The 18,004-nt window shown below is 42.4% G+C and overlaps 1 protein-coding gene across 2 annotated transcripts; it reads left to right on the top strand.

Annotated features, from left to right (window-relative positions):
- The first annotated feature begins 6,525 nt into the window (after positions 1–6,525).
- LOC125522456 (KH domain-containing protein SPIN1-like) lies at positions 6,526–10,448 on the top strand. 2 transcript variants are annotated; one of them, XM_048687517.1, is made up of 7 exons: positions 6,526–6,861; positions 7,060–7,148; positions 7,464–7,627; positions 8,736–8,849; positions 8,935–9,051; positions 9,302–9,451; positions 10,023–10,448. In XM_048687517.1, exons 1-7 carry the CDS (start codon positions 6,767–6,769, stop codon positions 10,194–10,196), a joined length of 903 nt encoding a protein of 300 aa, XP_048543474.1. In that variant the 5' UTR covers positions 6,526–6,766; the 3' UTR covers positions 10,197–10,448. The 2 variants fall into 2 exon arrangements, with proteins under 2 accessions (XP_048543474.1, XP_048543481.1); XM_048687524.1 differs by having other exon boundaries at positions 6,532–6,861; positions 9,302–9,445.
- The last annotated feature ends 7,556 nt before the right edge of the window (positions 10,449–18,004 follow it).

The following is an 18,004-nucleotide window of genomic DNA, read 5'->3' as shown; positions in this document are numbered from 1 at the left end:
GCAAGCGTAGAACTAGCTAGCTAATCACAATAAGGAATCATATTAATTAGTGGCCTCGACGCTGCTTCTCTAGGGTTTGGAGTGGCCTCGATCGGCAACGCTTCAAGGGTTTGAGGTGGCCTCGACAACGCTTCAAGGGTATGGGGTGGCCTCGACGACAACGCTCTTTTTACTTGGTAAATTTTGGTGGCCTCGAGAGAGTTTGTCCGGTAGGGGCGCGGCGGGAGGGGGTAGGAGACCGACATCGTTTTTTTCTATGGTTTGGGTATCCTCAAGAGTTTTGGTCGAGCGAGAGGGCCGGGGGTGCTCCCGTGGTATAAGTTATCACGGTCGAGAGGGGGTATATCGACAACGACGACATACAATGACCCCTCGACCCTCAAACCCTCGGCGACCCTCGACCCCTCGGTGACCCTCGACCCTCTACCCTAGCTAGTCCTGACCCTCGCCCCTCGAACCCTCGGCGACCCCTCCCCCCCTCATGTCAAAGTTATCGGGGACGGGGTATATCGACAACGACATACCTGATAAAAAATAAGAAGACGAAGAAGAAATAAAAAGAGGAGAAGAAGAAAGGAATAGAGGAGAAGATTGAAGGAAAAAAAAGAAAAAAAAAGAGGAGAAGAAGAAAGGAATAGAGGAGAAGAAGAGAAAATAGAAATTTTTCTATTTTCTCTTCTTCTCCTCTATTCCTTTCTTCTTCTCCTCTTTTTTCCCCTTTTTTCCTCTTCTTATTCATTTCTCCTCTTCTTCCTCTCCTCTTCTTCTCCTTTTTTTCCTTCTTCCTAAACTAAACATAAACTAAAATAGTCCTAAAACTAAACGAAGTTATCGGGACGGGGCATATCGACAACGAAGAAAAAAAAGAAGAAAAAAAGAGGAGAAGAAGAAAGCAATAGAGGAAAAGAAGAGAAAATTTTAATTTTCTCTTCTTCTCCTCTATTGCTTTCTTCTTCTCCTCTATTGCTTGAAATTTTCTCTTCTTCTCCTCTATTGCTTTCCTCTTCTCCTCCTCTTCTTTTTCTTCTTTTTCCTCTTCTTATTTATTTCTCCTCTTCTTCTCCTTTCTTCCTCTTCTTATTTTTCTTTTTCCTCTCATTCCTTTTCTTCTTCTTTCCTTTCCTAGCTAGATATATAAAACTTTTCTAAAAATGTAACTTTTTCATATATAAAACTTTTCACTCTACATTTTCGTACATATGAAAAAAATAAAGTTTCTATACAAAAGTGCACAATTTTTATAAACAAATTACAACATCTAAATTAACTAGACATCTAAATAAATATAACTACACATCCGAAATTTTCCTAATCTTAAAACTAAACTAAACATTAACTAAAATAATCTAAAAACATGTAAAAACATCTAAGAATAGCATCTAAAAACATCTAAAAACATATACAAATATAATAGCACCGCGCAGGGGCGGAGGGGCACGATGGAGGGGCCGGCGCCGGTGCCGGCGGGGCAGGGTAGGGGCGCAGGGGCGCGGGACAGGGGAAGGGCGCGGGAGCAGGCTGGTGCTCATAGGGGGCGTCGGGGCCGGCAGGGGCGCGAGGGTCGACGCCGTCGTCAGGGCAGAGGGCGTCAGCGGCGACGACGGGGACGTTGTGCAGCCTGACGGCGTCGGTGGCGGCGGCGACGGCAAGGTGGAGCAGGGGCGTCGGGCGGCGACGGCAACGAGGAGGAGCAGGGGCGTCGGGGGAGAAGAAGTGATGGATTTCATCAAAACTGTTAAGTGTTCTCTTATATACCCAGGGCATTGGTACCGGTTCGTGGCACCAACCGGGACCATAGGTCTCTTTTCAGCAGCCCAAAGGGCGGGAAGCGGAGGCCTTTGGTCCCGGTTGGTGGCACCAACTGATACCAAAGGGTGGCATTCGTACCGGTTGGTGGCACAAACCGGTATTCGTACCGGTTTGTGCCACCAACCGGGACCAAAGGCCACGTGCTCCCCGTGGCCAAAATTTTAGTCCCACCTCGCTAGTTGAGAGGGGCGCGAAGTGGTTTATAAGCCCCACTGCCGCACCCCTCTCGAGCTCCTCTCGATTGCAGGCTTACGGGCCTAATTTTCACTGATATGCCTGATGGGCCTACTGGGCCTTCTGCGGGCCTGAATCCTGGCCCAATGGTAGGGTTTCTAGTCGTATTCAGGCCGTGGTGGCCGAGTAGTTGGCACTTTTTTGTTGCTTTATTTATTTATCTATTTTTGTTTCTACTTACAACAAAAAACTTACTGTTGCTATTTTAATTTATTTTATTAAAGTTTATTTATTTTATTAAATTTTATTTATTTTACTTTTATAAAGTTTTTTGTTTCTACTTCTTTATTTTATAAAATTTTATTTTATTTTATTTTGTTTCTACTTATTTATTATATTAAATTTTAATTTGTTTTATTTTATTTATTTTATAAAAGTTTATTTTATTTATTTTATTAAAGTTTATTTATTTTATTAAAGTTTATTTATTTTACTTTTATAAAGTTTATTTTATTTGTACTTATTTATTTTATTAAATTTAAATTTATTTAATTTTGTTTCTACTTTTTATTAAAGTTTATTTTGTTTCTTTCTGCTTTTCATGTTTTGGACAGAAAATACTTTGATAATTTCAGTGGCACGAATTTTATATAATTTTAGTTTAAAAAATACTAGAGGTTTATAAAAGCATTTTAGTTCATTCCTTTTGCTATTAGAGTTTTATAAAAGTTTTTGAGTTAATTTTCTTTTTGCATGGTATCATCATTTCATCCACATAGTATGTGCAAGAAAGTAGAGAGGGTTACGGCAAAAACTGGATGCACTTCGTGTACAAGACACACAATCTCTTTTGAAGTATGAGGATTTCATACGGAAACTCGTCTGTTACAAAGGGATTTCATTTTTTAAACTTATTTGAACTCCGGAGTTTTTCTGTGTTCAAAATGCACCAGTGAAAGCCACATTATCAATTTTCAACCTTTTCTGACTTCATTTGTTATTTTTCATGCATTTATTGATTACTTTGAGCTATAAGACCCTGAAATTGAAAAGCATTTCAAATGAACTATGAAAATGTTGAAAAGTTGGCATGGTATCATCATTTCATCCACATAGCATGTGCAAGAAAGTAGACAGGTTACAGCAAAAACTAGATGCACTTCATGTACAAAACGGACAATCTCTTTCGAAGTATTAGGGTTTCATACGGAAACTCGTCTGTTACAAATGGATTTCATTTTTTTAAACTTATTTGAACTCCAGAGTTTTTCTGTGTTCAAAATGCACCATTCAAAGCCACATCATCAATTTTCAACCCTTTCTGACTTCATTTGTTATTTTTCATGCATTTACTGATTATTTTGAGCTATAAGACCCTGAAATTGAAAAGCATTTCAAATGAACACTGAAAAGGTTGAACGTTGGCATGGTATCATCATTTCATCCACATAGCATGTGCAAGAATGTAGAGAGGGTTACGGCAAAAACTAGATGCACTTCGTGTACAAAACGGACAATCTCTTTTGAAGTATGAGGGTTTCATACGGAAACTCGTCTGTTACAAAGGGATTTCATTTTTTTGAACTCCAGAGTTTTTCTGTGTTCAAAATGCACCATTCAAATCCACAACATCAATTTTCAACCCTTTTTGACTTCATTTGTTATTTTTCATGCATTTACTGATTATTTTGAGCTATAAGCCCCTGAAATTGAAAAGCATTCCAAATTAACTCTGAAAAGGTTGAAAATTGGCATGGTATCATCATTTCACCCATATAGCATGTGCAAGAAAGTAGAGAGTATTACGGTAAAAATTGGATGCACTTCGTGTACAAAATGGACAATATATTTCGAAGTATGAGGGTTTCATACGGAAACTCGTTTGTTATAAAGGGATTTCATTTTTTTAACTTGTTTGAACTCCATAGTTTTTCTGTGTTCAAAATGCACCATTCAAAGCCACATCATCAATTTAGTACATATAACTCTCATGAATAGATAAGTGACCAAATTAATAGAAGTTCATCATCACATTAAAACACAAAGTACATACATAGTTCTCATTGAACAACATATAGCTCTCCAGAGCATCTAGTTAAACCATACATTGAAACTATGTAAAACCTTTCAATGCAACAACAAATGCGATCATAATCACAACCAAGGTAAGAATTGATCCAACGGCATAATGATACCAAGCCTAGGTATGAATGACATATTTTCTAATCTTTCTAATCTTCAACCGCATTGCATCCATCTTGATCTTGTGATCATCGACGACATCCGCAACATGCAACTCCAATATCATCTTGTCCTCCTCAATTTTTTTCCTTCAAGTAATTGTTTTCTTCTTCAACTAAATTTAACCTCTCGACAATAGGGTCGGTTGGAATTTCCGGTTCAACTACCTCCTACATAAATAAAATCTATGTCAACTTGATGGGCATAATTGTCATAAACAATAAATGAACCAAATAGTTATAAAAGATAATATATACCACATCCAAATCATAGCCAGGACGAGGGCCGACGGGGGCGGATACCAAAACCATCGCACTATATAATTACAAGCAATAATAAAAGTAAGAAAATTAGACAAGTATCTATCTAAAGTAAGAATTTTTTCTTTCAGAAGAAGATAAGAACAAGAGGCTCACCACGGTGGTGCAGGCGACGAGATCGGCGCGGGCGATCGACGGCGGTGAAGACGGGGACGGGACGCGACGGACCGCTAAACCTAGACAAATCTCGGGGAAAATGGAACTTGGAGGTCGAGCTTCGAGAGGATAAAGCTTAACTAGCGTGGCTCGGGCATTTCATCAAACACCTCATGTGCATAGGAGGTGAGCTAGAGCACCCAAATGCCCTCTCCTCGCCAGCCAGAAAAAACAGAGCACTATGGAGTGCTCTGCTGCGGCGACGTGGTATATATAGGCAACTCATTTGTTCCGGTTCGTGGCTGGAACCGGGACTAAAGCCCAACCTTCTGTCCCGGTTCGAGCCAAGAACCGGGACCAATGTTTGTGGGCCAGGAGCGAGGCCCATTGGTCCCGGTTCGTGCCTAGAACCGGGACAAATGGGTCCATACGAACCGGGACCAATGCCCACAAGGCCCTGGCCGGCCCCCTGGGCTAAAGAACCGGGACGAATGCCCCCATGGGTCCCGGTTCGTGAGTGAACCGGGACTAATGGGCTTGTCCTGCCCGAACCAAAGCCCTGTTTTCTAGTAGTGTATATTGTTAGTCCAAATATTCATGTGTTCATATAACCAAATTTCATTGAAATAAATTGCAACCAATTTGCACGACATCACGCGGGGGATCATCTACTCCCTCCGCAAATAAATATAAGATCATTTTAGTGATCTAAACGGTCTTATATTTATTTACAGAGGGAGTAGTTATTTATATGGACTGTACATTATGACAAAGACATCATCCTCAAGTCATATGAGATCTAGCTATCTATAGCAAAAAGTAATTGTATATACCTTTCGAAGAATAGTGGAGCACGGAGAAATTTGCAGAAGCACATCATACCTAAACTATCTAGTGTGGCCTAAATGTGTCACTAGTTATGACCTGCCCTAGCGATACGACACTATCCTATCTTGAGGACATGGTGTGCTGAAACATGTATGTCGTTATTACACACCGTCAACTCTAGGGTGCATGTGACCCTAGTTACGACCTACCCTTGCGATACGACACTATCCTATCTTGAGGACGTGGTGTGCTGAAACATGCATGTCGTTATTACTCATCGTCAACTCTAGGGTGCATGTGACCCTCCCAAAAGATCTAACCATCCGCCGCTAAAGCTATCGCCCGGATAGAGTCAGATATCGGCAATGCAACGCGACACAAACCGCGTCTACAGCTATCGTCGGTTCTCGTAAAACAAGATCATCACATCACGACTATCTGTTGTGACACAAACTTTGTTTCTAGTACTCACCAACCGCTCAAAACCAAGGGCCACCGAATTCTAAAACCACTGGCTATATTACCACCACAACTTTCCAACAGTAACTCGACGTGTACGTCAAGTTATCAACGAACCGACAATATGGTATACAATCACAGTACGCACCTTCTTTTCCAGCAAAGATCGAACCTTTTTTATCCAATAATATTTGTTGAAAAATATTTACATTTTCTAAAAGACAAGGTAATGAAGCCAGTCATAGCGGGGAGGTGGTAATTTTGCATGGAACAAAACAGAGGAGCACTACATAATGGTTTGCTATAATAAGCCCAATACCATCACAAAATCATGGAGCACATTAATTCACAGCAAAGCTTCATGTGCACAACATCAAGACATGCCCCTTGCTTGACAGCAATGGTAGGAATTTATTCACAGATATGGACCCGGTGGACTGGTAGTCCTCTGGGAGTAGCAAGTAAAAAGAGGGGGAAAAAATACAGAAGACCGGGCAGGGCAATGCAGGCCGGTGCGTATCTGGCGGGTGTCAGCCGCCCCAGGGGCCTGGGTTGGTTATAAACCCTAGCGTAGCGGCGGCGGGGCAAAGAAGGGTAGAGAGAGAGAGATTGAGCGCCCGTCGGACGTCGTGCGCGGCGCAGGGTTTTGCCGAGATTTTCCTAAAAAAGGGGCGTCGCCACCGTACCGAGAAAAGAAAAGGGAATACGAGGCGAAAAAACACACAAACTCCTCTCCTCATCGCCTCTCCTCGCCCCCTCTGCCCTTCCTCATCTTCCTCCCGTTCGGTTGTGGCTCCGTCTTCCCTCACGATTGGTGCCCGGGCGCCGCCGCCATCGCCATGGACGGCCTGCACGGCGCCGACGCCTGCTTCTCCCCCGGGAGGGCCATGTCGCCGCAGGTCCGGCCCCCCGCCGGCCCGCCGGACGTAGGCAGGTAAGGACGGTCGGACGGTCGGACGGACGGACGGGCGGCGGCTGAGATTGGGTCTCGCCGCCTTCTTCTTCTTCTTCTTCTCTCTGGTTGAGAAAGATTGGTTCTTTCGGTGCGTTTTGCTGGGTGGACGGCCTCGCTGAATTGGTTGCCTCTGTTTTTCCGTGCCCGTCGGATTGGATGGCGTCGGTGCCGCCGCAGCCACTACTTGGCGGAGCTGTTGCAGGAGCACCAGAAGCTCGTCCCGTTCACGCAGGTGCTACCAATCTGCAGCAAGCTGTTGAGCAACGGTGAGAGCCTCGATTCGCTTCCTCGCCGCCGCCGCCCCGTCTAGCATTATTGGCCTAGATTGGAATTCGTCCTTGCTGACTCGTCGTCGCCTGATTGCTTTTGTTTCTCTCCTGTTGATGCAAACCTGCTCTGCTTGACTCTGTTTTGGCCTCAAGGCGCAGCCCTCTGTGTCTCTCTGTGTGTGTCGTAGGTCTTTAAAGCATGGAGTAGTATGTAGCTTGATTCATACGATTCTTCAGTGTCAGCAAGTTTTTCATGTACGTTTTCGTGCTAACGCTGTCTTCTGATGTTTGCTCTTGTGCTCATGCTGCCAGAGATAATGCGGGTGACCTGCCTGCTTAAGCACCAGCATGGCGGGGACTTTGAGAGGCTGCCGCCGATGGCGAGTCCAAACCAGATGCATCATCATCCGTCGCCCCCAATGCCTAATTTCTGCGGAAATGGTTTTGGCCCGTGGAACCACGGGGCGCATCCAGAGGTAATTGCGTTAGTTATCTGAGATGATGACATGAGGGTGGCATATTCAGTCATCTATCATATCTGATCGCATCAGCTGGTAATTAATCTTTAAAAGAGAAAGAATGATACACAAGATCCTCTCTTGGTGATGTGATGGTTGCAGCTACTTTGTGCATGTTAATTGTGTACTTGTGTATCATTCCGTTTAACGATAGTATGGATGCGATAAGTTGCATCCTCACCATCACATCTGATCGCATGGTATTCTTAGGAACGTAGTCGTAGTCTCACCCTTAAGCCTATCTCTCTTAATTGCATATTTGCCATGGAGACAGAGCTCCGAGGCGTAAGCTGAGTTGATTCAGAATTGCTACCTGAATTTTCTGTTTCGATATGATATTACCATCTGCTGGTTTGCGCTCAGCTCAGTTTCTAACAAAGTTGCAGTGCACTGGAAACATATACAGGTTCCTTTTATTCTGTTCCACCTTTCCCTCTGCTGTAAATGCTTGCCGAAAATTGGCAAGTCTCTCTCTTCAAACGCACCAGGTGGATAATTGGGTGTAAATATTTTTGTGCTGATTGATGTGGCGAGCTTACAAGCAAGATATATTCTTGATTTTCCCATTAACGCAGTGGCCGTAAATAAATAAGCAGATATGCCTATAACAAGTCAAATATTGCGTCGGAGTCTTTTTCAAACTGAAGTTCTATAAATTCTGGTGGAATATTAAGCTGATTTCTTTATTGATTGCTCCTGTTTTAGAATTCATATCATGCTCTTCCACAAAGAGGCAATCCATATTATTGTGTCTTGATCTAATGAGGGGTAGCTGCTATCTTATGCATGTTTTATTCCTTAATGAGACTTGAAATGCGCAAGTTCAGTGGATTTGTTTTGAACAAAAAGACACTTGACGCTTAAGATTATTGTATTGAACTAAATCCTTATTTGTTTGGGAAGCATTAAGAAACTGGATTGACTTGAACATAATCAAATTTGGATCTTTAGTTATGTTTGTCCTACCTGTTTGCAACTGGTTACACCGCACTCTCAATTTTTATGTTATGCTTATTATGTCCTAAGATGTGCATGTGCAAAGCCTTACAGTTCTGTGGTTGATCAGAGGGTAGGTTTTCCTCAAGGACCTGTGGGTTGGCAAGGAGCACCACAAAGCCCCTCTTCATACATTGTCAAGAAGATTTTGCGGTTGGAGATACCAACAGATACTTACCCTAATGTACGTTATTATTTCCATACTTGCAATGTTTACTAGTATGGAATCATTATTTACTCTGCTTACTCTGCTTGCCATACTTGTTCAGTTCAATTTTATTGGCCGTCTTCTTGGGCCAAGAGGAAACTCGTTGAAGAGGATTGAAGCCTCTACGGGTTGTCGTGTTTTTATCAGAGGGAAGGGCTCAATTAAAGATCCTGGGAAGGTAAACATAATTCTTGTATGGAACCTCACTCTGGAACCTGGCATATATATACATATATTGCTGTGTATGCAACTATACATATCTGAAATTCACTACATCACTAGTATAAAGTTATACTCCCTCGTTGAGTCACTTATTTTGGGACGGAGGGAGTATTTTCGTAGTAGGCAATTTGCAGTTGTGTACTGATCTTCTCAGTGTGTTCAGCAAGCCTGCAATGCTCATCTGTCATTGTTATCATTTCTTGAAGGAGGAACAGCTGAAGGGAAGACCTGGTTACGAACACTTGGATGATCCCCTGCATATCTTGATTGAAGCAGAGTTACCTGCCAATGTCATTGATGCAAGACTCTCAAAAGCACAAGAGATCCTAGAAGAGTTGTTGAAACCAGTGGTACGCGTGCGTGTCTCAACTAACTTTTATTGTTTTTCTATCATTGTTCATTATATTATATTATGTAGCCATTTAACAAAGTAGCAAGTTGAAACATCTTAATACGAGTCCTCCAGAGATTAGCATTATACTCCCTTCTATCCCATCTTAATATGAGTCCTCCAGAGATTAGCATTATACTCCCTTCTATCGAAAATAAGTGTCACGGTTTTGAAATTAGCATTATACTCCCTCCGATCCAAAATAACTGTCGCAGTTTTGAACTAAATAAGTGTCGCAGTTTTGAACTAAGGTTGAACTAACCTTAGTTCAAAACTGCGACACTTATTTTGGATCGGAGGGAGTATTATCTTCGCTTGATTGTATTTCTCCTGCTTCATTTCTCACAAGTTTATTTTCCTATCACAGCTCCTATTTTTGTCCTAGAGCAGTACTAATTATTCACCCACTAAAGCTAAAGCAGTAGTTTTGCACGATATAATGAACAAAACTAATCAAGTGTGGTTTCAGAAAGGCATGCAGAGTGAACTTATGTCCTTCTGTCTTTCTAAATCTTGCCTCTGTCATATTTTGTTAGGATGAATCACAAGACTACTACAAGAGGCAGCAACTCCGTGAGCTTGCCATGCTGAACTCACCGCTCCGAGAGGAGAGCCCTCGTCTAAGCCCGCATCCAAGTCCGCACCCAAGCCCGCATCAAGGCGGCGCTTCACCCTTCAGTAACGGTGGGATGAAACGAAGCAAACAATGACTGCAGAGGCCTGCTCCTCCCAACTTTGACCCTTCCAGAAACCTGCTCTCAATCGGTGCCCTCACAACCTAATTTTTCATGAGCAAGCTTTCATGATGGTGTTGGCATCCGTGCGAAACCTGTGTTACTAGTAGAATTTTGATGAGTCTCCCTTGTGACATTAGCCTGTGATGACTGACTGAGAATGATCTATGATAGCGAATCCTCCGCCTTTATAATTAGAACATTTGATTTATTTGTTGTTGGTAATCATCAGATATGGCACTGTGCAGAATTCCGAGTTGCTGTGGGCTAGGGTGCTGGGATTTTTATCCGACTTTGGTGACTTTTCCTGAGTCTGAGCCACAATGGGAGTAGTGTTTACCAGTTACCAATTTGTGGTATTCATTGCCGTAGTGCTGCATCGCGCTGCCAGCTAAATTCTCCTGCAGTTGGTGATATTCTGCAAGAGAAACCTAGGAATCGAGACCCATTTTACCTGCTTGATGACTATCTTATGAGGGTCACAGAGCAGCAGTCTTCATCAACCCCCAACTTTCTAAAATAGAACTCCCAACTGCCCTCTCTGCTCACCCTCCTGCAGCAGTTCCTTCCTTCCGCTGTTGCTGGTGCTACACAGCTTCTCCTAGGACCACCCCTACATTAGAGTTAGGGGCAGGGTCTCCAAAGACTTGCGCATGAGGATATGGTGGCGGTGTATTATGGCAAGGTGGTAGCAGCTGCCTGATACATGGGAGGTGGGAGGCTGCATCGGCATAATCGCGTCGGCATACTGTGATTAGAATGTAGGGGGAAGGGTGTCGAGGGCGGAGATGAGGATGCAGGAGAGAATATCCGTTGGAAATCATCAAGTTACAGTGAAAACTATGTTTTGAAGTTTCAAAAAAGTACGATATGTTCAGGAAGTGTACTATTAGCATGTAAAATTTCAAGTTCAAACTCTAATTCAGACGTTAATAGAACACCACCCTTACCATACTGTATTTTTTATGGGACATTTGAAAACTTCCAAATTTGGCCTCTTTGAAGTTCTTGTTATAACTTGTTTTCATCAGATACTTCTCTTACGGCAACGATGCACCAAATGGGTGATTTTCCAGATAGAATAGAAATACGATTTCTGGGGGGTTGTTGTTTCTTGTGCTCTTGCTCCTAGCGAACAACAGTTTGTCATCTTACTCTGCTGGCTGCTATTGGGATAGGGCCGCGCTACGCGGAAGATTCGTCGCCTCGGCAACCGTCAGATGTATAGTTATCCAGCGTTCGACGTTGTTCTCACCATTGCAACAAGGACAGTGTTGCAGAATACTTTGTAAAAAATACCATGTTACAGAAATCTTTTGAACATAGGTGATGTTGCAGATGTTTTTCTTCACTTTTGTTGCAACATGGGTGTTGTTGCAGAAAAAAGATGCAATAGAGATAATGTTGTAGAAAATATTTGCAATATTTTTTCGTCTTTATTTTTTGCAACATGATTATTGTTGCGGAAGGCATTTTTGCAACACAGATGATGTTACATCACATAGAGAAGGCTGCGGATGGCTCGCGTGCGATCCGCCGCCTGAAGGTAAGCATTTCCCATTGGGATATTTGGTAAACACATGCATTGTAGAACCCTCTATGTACTTGTTTAAAATGTGCATAACACACTATACTACATTTAACTGGCACACATTCTCTTATAGATGGATGTTATTTTTTAAATACTTATGCTTTCTTTAGATTTAGATGGAATCAATTTCAACAAATTCTGCTAAATTAAATTTCAAAAATAAGAAATTTACTGTGCCATGGGGGAGGAGGGTCGCTTTAGCATGAACAGAGTTTGAATGATAATGTGTTCGAGTTGTGACTTTGACTCTGAGTATTATTATCTGACTACTAATGCTGCAAGATGCAAACCGGCAAAAAGGTCAATTAAATTGAGATTAAAAAGGAAAAAAAGTCTAGTATAAATCAGCTGAGAGAGCATGAGACAAGACATCCGGTCTCATCGATCTTAATAATGTCGTCATCATTTCTGTTGTGTCGTATTGAGTGGTTATTTTGACACCAGCCTCCCTGATATGTGCTTTCACATTAGGGATGGATAGATGAATGCAAAACACTAAAAGATGGATGGGATATCATGCTCGTCTGCTCAACCATAAGAGATGAGATCAATGAACACAAACACAAAGTTTTAGCGAAACCACCCCGGATGTCTAGCATATCATATATATGTTGAAATCTAGTGTGACACCACTCTATCATTGGTGCAATTGGTAGCCATGACCGCATGAGCAAACAACCATGAAGCAACACTACTAGGAAAAAGGCTATAGGTAGATACTTAGTAGTAGCGTGGGGTGAGCTTTGAACAAGCGCTACAGGCAGTACGTAACAGTAGCGCGGGATACCCCAACAAGAGTTGCTGCTAAGTGGGCTCCGCAGTACCCCCACGGGCTGGCCACAGTAGCAGCATGGGTCGATGGCCCGCGCTACTGCTAAGCCCGTTAGTAGTAGCGCGGTGCTACAACCCCCGCTGCTACTGTGGCCAGCCCGGGCCCAGCTCCCCGGCCCACTTAGCATCAACGAGTGCTCTGACCCCGTGTTACAGCTAATTGGCTTAGCAGTAACGTGGGCCCGTACCCCGCTCTACTGCTAAGCTAGCCCTTTCTTCTTCCTCCATGGCCCATTCCACTACCTCTCCCTCACTCTTCCCTCACACTCTCGCTCTCTCTCTCTGCCGCCACCGTCGCCCGTCGTCGCCCCCTAGCTATCTTCCTCCCTCCTCTCCCCTCCCGCCGTCCATGCCCGCCTCCCTCCTCCTCGTCACCCACGGTCCTCCTCCCTCCCTCCCCCCATCCCGGCCTCCTGCCTCCCTCCCTTCCTTCCTTCCTCCTACCTCCCTCCCTCCGTCCCTCCCTTCCTTCCTCCCTCCTCCCTTCCTCTCCCCCATCTATGTTTTTTTTGAATAAAATAGAACATATAGGTTATATGAATAGAATGTAGGTACTTTGAATAGAATAAAATAGAAAATATAGGTAGAATAGAGGTTTTTTGAATAGAATAGATAGGTAGAATTTTGTTGTAGAATATGGATAGGTACGTAGAATGGTCTTTTGAATAGAATAGAAAACTAGTGAATAGGTTTTTTGAATATAAAAAAATCTAGTAAAAAAATATAATAGAAAATTTTCAATTATAGAAATGTATTGGAATGGTATATGAGAAATTGTTAGGTATCATATTTAGTAATAAAAAAATTAGTAAGAAAATTTAGGTATAGAAATTTTTAATAATTTTGTTTTTCAATATAGAAATGTACTGGACAATTTAACTACTTTTATGTCATTATCACTTTGTCATAGAAAAAGAGATTTGATGATCTAAAATTTTCACTCGGTGGAATATGCAGGCTTTGTAGTGTTGCGTCTTCCTGGAGTGATCGTCGTTGGAGCTACCTCTACTTCCTCTACACCCGAGTCGGTGAGCTAAAAGTCCGCCTCCTCCTTCTCTTCTCCTCGGTGTTGAATAGAGTAGAACTAAGTCAATCTCACATTGCCAAATTTAGAGAGAGGGAGAGAGAGAGATACCTACTTCCTTGAAGAAATAGGGTATTTAGTTATGCTTTTTGTCCAAATGAAATGTTTGGGTTATAAGATATATTGAAATGTTTTTGTCAATATTGAACCATTGCAATGCAATGAGCACCAAGTTTGAATGCTCCTGTGTTAATGCTTATGTGTGGCGCATGGTAGATCACCGACAAGCCGACCGACAACGCCCAGAAGATCACCAACGACACCCGCGTCCGGTCGACAGCCATCGTCTATAGTGAGTAAACATGGTCTATGTGGTTGCTTAAAAGCAACCACATAGACATTTTGGTGTGATGCACTTTCGAATGAAAGTAGGAGCTACCATCACCTACGGTCGCAAATGCCAGAGAGGAAGAATCCCGACTGTCATCGTGGGTTAGCTTCTCCTTCGTTCCTGTGTGCTAGACATTTTGGTGTAATGCACTCGGAGATGAAGGGAGGAGCGACCATCAGCGATGGTTGAATATATCAGAGCGGGAGTGCCCACCATATACACCATGTGAGATGAGAGTTTTCAAGGAAGACTCGACAGACCGAAAGTCAATCGTGATGAATAATAATGATTTGTGTGTTGAGTTCCTGGTAATTGCCATCGATTTATAATTTTTGAATTTCGAACACAGGAAATGTCTGACGATGATATATAGGATCCCGGAGTGTGAATACCGCTACAATGACCGGGGTTTGTGCGAAAGGGAGCCTCACCTGCAAAATGGCATGTTCTTCACCGTGAAGCTGGAAGAGACCTTCGATGTTTGTATGGTACGCAACGACAAGTATTTCATCGTAATTAATCATGACTTGTGCTTCTTTGCTTCAATGTGTAATTTCTGTGTTTTTTTCAATTCGACTAGTACGTTGATGACCCACAAGTATAAGGGATCAATTGTAGATCTTTTCAATAAGTAAGAGTGTCGAACCCAACGAGGAGTAGAAGGAAATGAAAAGTAGTTTTCAGCAAGGTAATGTCTGCAAGTGCTAAAATTGTAAGTAACAGAGTAGTTTGATAGTGATAACCCACAGGTATAGGGGATCGCAACAGTTTTCAAGGGTAGAGTATTCAACCCAAATTTATAGATTCGGCACAAGGGGAGCCAAAGAATATTAGAAGGTATTAGCAGTTGAGTTGTCAATTCAACCACACCTAGAGATTAATTATCTGTAGCAAAGTGATCAGTAGCAAAGTAGTTTGATAGTTTTGATAGTACTGACAGTAGCAACGGTAACAGTAATAGTGATAGCAGTAGTTTGTAGCAGAAACAATAAGGATAAATTCATAGGCATGGGATCAGTGACATGTTGGATGATATTCATCATGAGACAGTTATAACATAGGGAGATATGACACTAGCTCCAGTTCATCGATATAATGTAGGCATGTATTCCGAAAATAGTCATACGTGCTTTATTAAAAGAACTTGCATGACATCTTTTGTCCTACCCTCCCATGGCAGCGGGGTCCATGTTGGAAACTAAGGGATATTAAGGCCTCCTTTTAATAGAGAACCGGAACAAAACATTAATACATAGTGAATACATGAACTCCTCAAACTATGGTCATCACCGGGAGTGGGTCTGGTTGTTGTCACTCCGGGGTTGCCGGATCATAACTGTAGTAGGTGACTATAACTTGCAAGATCGGATCTAAAACATGGATATAATGATGAATTCATAAACGTTTCAGATCTGAAATCAAGGCACCCGGGCCCAAAGTGACAAGCATTAAGCATGGCAAAGTCATAGCAACATTAATCTAAGAACATAATTGATACTAGAGATCATGCCCTAACAAAACTAACTCGATTACATGATGAATCTCATCCAACTCCTCACCGACTAGCGAGCCTACGAAGGAATTACTCACTCCTGGTGGGGAGCATCATGGAATTGGCGATGGAGATAGGTTGGTGATGACAAAGATCGAAGACCCCCCTCTTCGGAGCCCCAAACGGACTCCAGATCTGTCCTCTCGAGGAAGAACATGGCTTGGCGGCGGCCCCGTCTCGTGGATCGCGATAATTCTTTCTCCCTGATTTTTTTCTGAAATAATGTGAATTTATAGTATCAGGGGGGTCATCGGCGAGGCCAGCAGGTGGGTACAACCCACCTGGGCGCGCCAGGAGAGGGGGGCGCGTCCTGGTGGGTTGTGCCCACCCAGGGGCCCCTCTTCGGTGGGTCTTGGCTCCAGAAATTCTTATTATTGGTATAAAATATCCTCAAAAAGTTTCGTTCCATTCCGAGAACTTTTATTTCTGCACAAAAACAACACCATGGTAATTCTGCTGAAAATAACGTCAGTCCAGGGTTAGTTTCATTCAAATCATGCAAATTAGAGTCCAAAACAAGAGGAAAAGCGTGAGAAAAAGTAGATACGTTGGAGACGTATTAGATAGCAAGATATTTTGTAACGAGCAAGTAATGATAATAGTAACAAAAGTGCAGCAAGGTAGCCCAATCCTTTTGAGGCAAAGGATAGGCCAAAATAGTCTCTTATAATAAGCAAAGCGTTCTTGAGGGTACACGTGAATATCATCTAGTCACTTTCATCATGTTGATTCGATTCGTGTTCGCTACTTTGATAATTTGATATGTGAGTGGACCGGTGCTTAGGTGCTATTCTTACTTGAAAAAACCTCCTACTTATGATTAACCCCCTCGCAAGCATCCGCAACTACAAGAAAAGTATTAAGGATAAATCCTAACCATAGCATTAAACTTTTGGATCCAATCGGTCCCTTACGGAATAGCGCATAAACTAGGGTTTAAGCTTTTGTCACTCTCGCAACCCATCATCTAATAACTACTCCACCATGCATTCTCTTAGGCCCAAATATGGTGAAGTGTCATGTAGTCAATGTTCACATGACACCGCTAAGGGAATCACAAGATACATACTATCAAAATATCGAACACGTATCAAGTTCACATGATTACTTGCAACATGATTTCTCGCGCGACCTCAAGAACAAAAGTAACTACTCACAAGTGATAAACATGCTCAGTATCAGAGGGGTATTAAATAGCATAATGGATCTAAACATATAATCTTCCACTAAATAAACCATATAGTAATCAACTACAAGATGTAATCAACACTACTAGTCACCCACAAGCACCAATCTATAGTTCCGGTAACAAGATTGAACACAAGAGATGAACTAGGGTTTGAGATGAGATGGTGCTGTTGAAGATGTTGATGGAGATTGCCCTCCCCAAGATGGGAGAGTTGTTGGTGATGATGATGACGATGATTTCCTCCTCCGGGAGGGAAGTTCCTCGGTGGAATCGCTCCGGCGGAAGGGATAAAGTGCTCCTGTCCAAGTTCCGCCTCGAGACAGCGACACTCTGCCCCGAAAGTCCTCTCCTTATTTTTTCTAGGTCAAAATGACTTATATACCAGAAGATGGGCACCAGAGGTGGGCCTAGGTGAGCACAACCCACCAGGCGCGCCTGGGTTGTGCCCACCCGGTGGGCCCCCTCTGGTACTTATTTGCTCCAATATTCTTCATATATTCCATAAAAATTCTCTATAAAGTTTCAGCTTGTTTGGAGTTGTGCAGAATTGGTAGCCTGACGTAGCTTTTCCAGGTCCAGATTTCCAGCTGCCAAAATTCTCCCTCTTTGTGTATACCTTGCATATTATGAGAGAAAAGGCATTATAATTACTCCAAAAATCATTATTATGGATAAAACATCATAAATAACAGTAGGAAAACATGATGCAAAATGTGTGTATCAACTCCCCCAAGCTTAGACCTCGCTTGTCCTCAAGCGAAAACCGAAATCAAAAAACATGTCCACATGCTTAGAGAGAGGTGTCGATAAAAACAAAATACGGACATAGAAGCATCATGTTGATTATTATAACAGCAACAAACTTAAACATAAGACTTCATAGAACTTTTATCATAGATTTCTCATGAACAAGTGACAATTCATCACACTATTGAAGTATAAAGCAAAAATCCTATTAGAAACTAACAAACTATGTTCTCAGTCAACTTTCAACTACAATTCATCATCTTTCCAGGAAGGGTCACATATTGGAGCCTTTAGGCAAGTCCACATACTCAACCATCATATAGTCTTCCATGATTGCTAACACTCACCGCGTACACATGAGCAAAACGTTTCAACCGGACACATAAAAAAATATGGGCTTGTAGTTTCGCCTCCCAACATATTCACCTCAAGGGTGATGTCAACAATAATAACTCATGC

This window comes from Triticum urartu, chromosome 1, assembly GCF_003073215.2.
Source record: "Triticum urartu cultivar G1812 chromosome 1, Tu2.1, whole genome shotgun sequence".
Taxonomy (NCBI): domain Eukaryota; kingdom Viridiplantae; phylum Streptophyta; class Magnoliopsida; order Poales; family Poaceae; genus Triticum; species Triticum urartu.
Note: the sequence above shows the minus strand (reverse complement) of the source record. Positions and strands in the feature narration are given on the sequence as shown.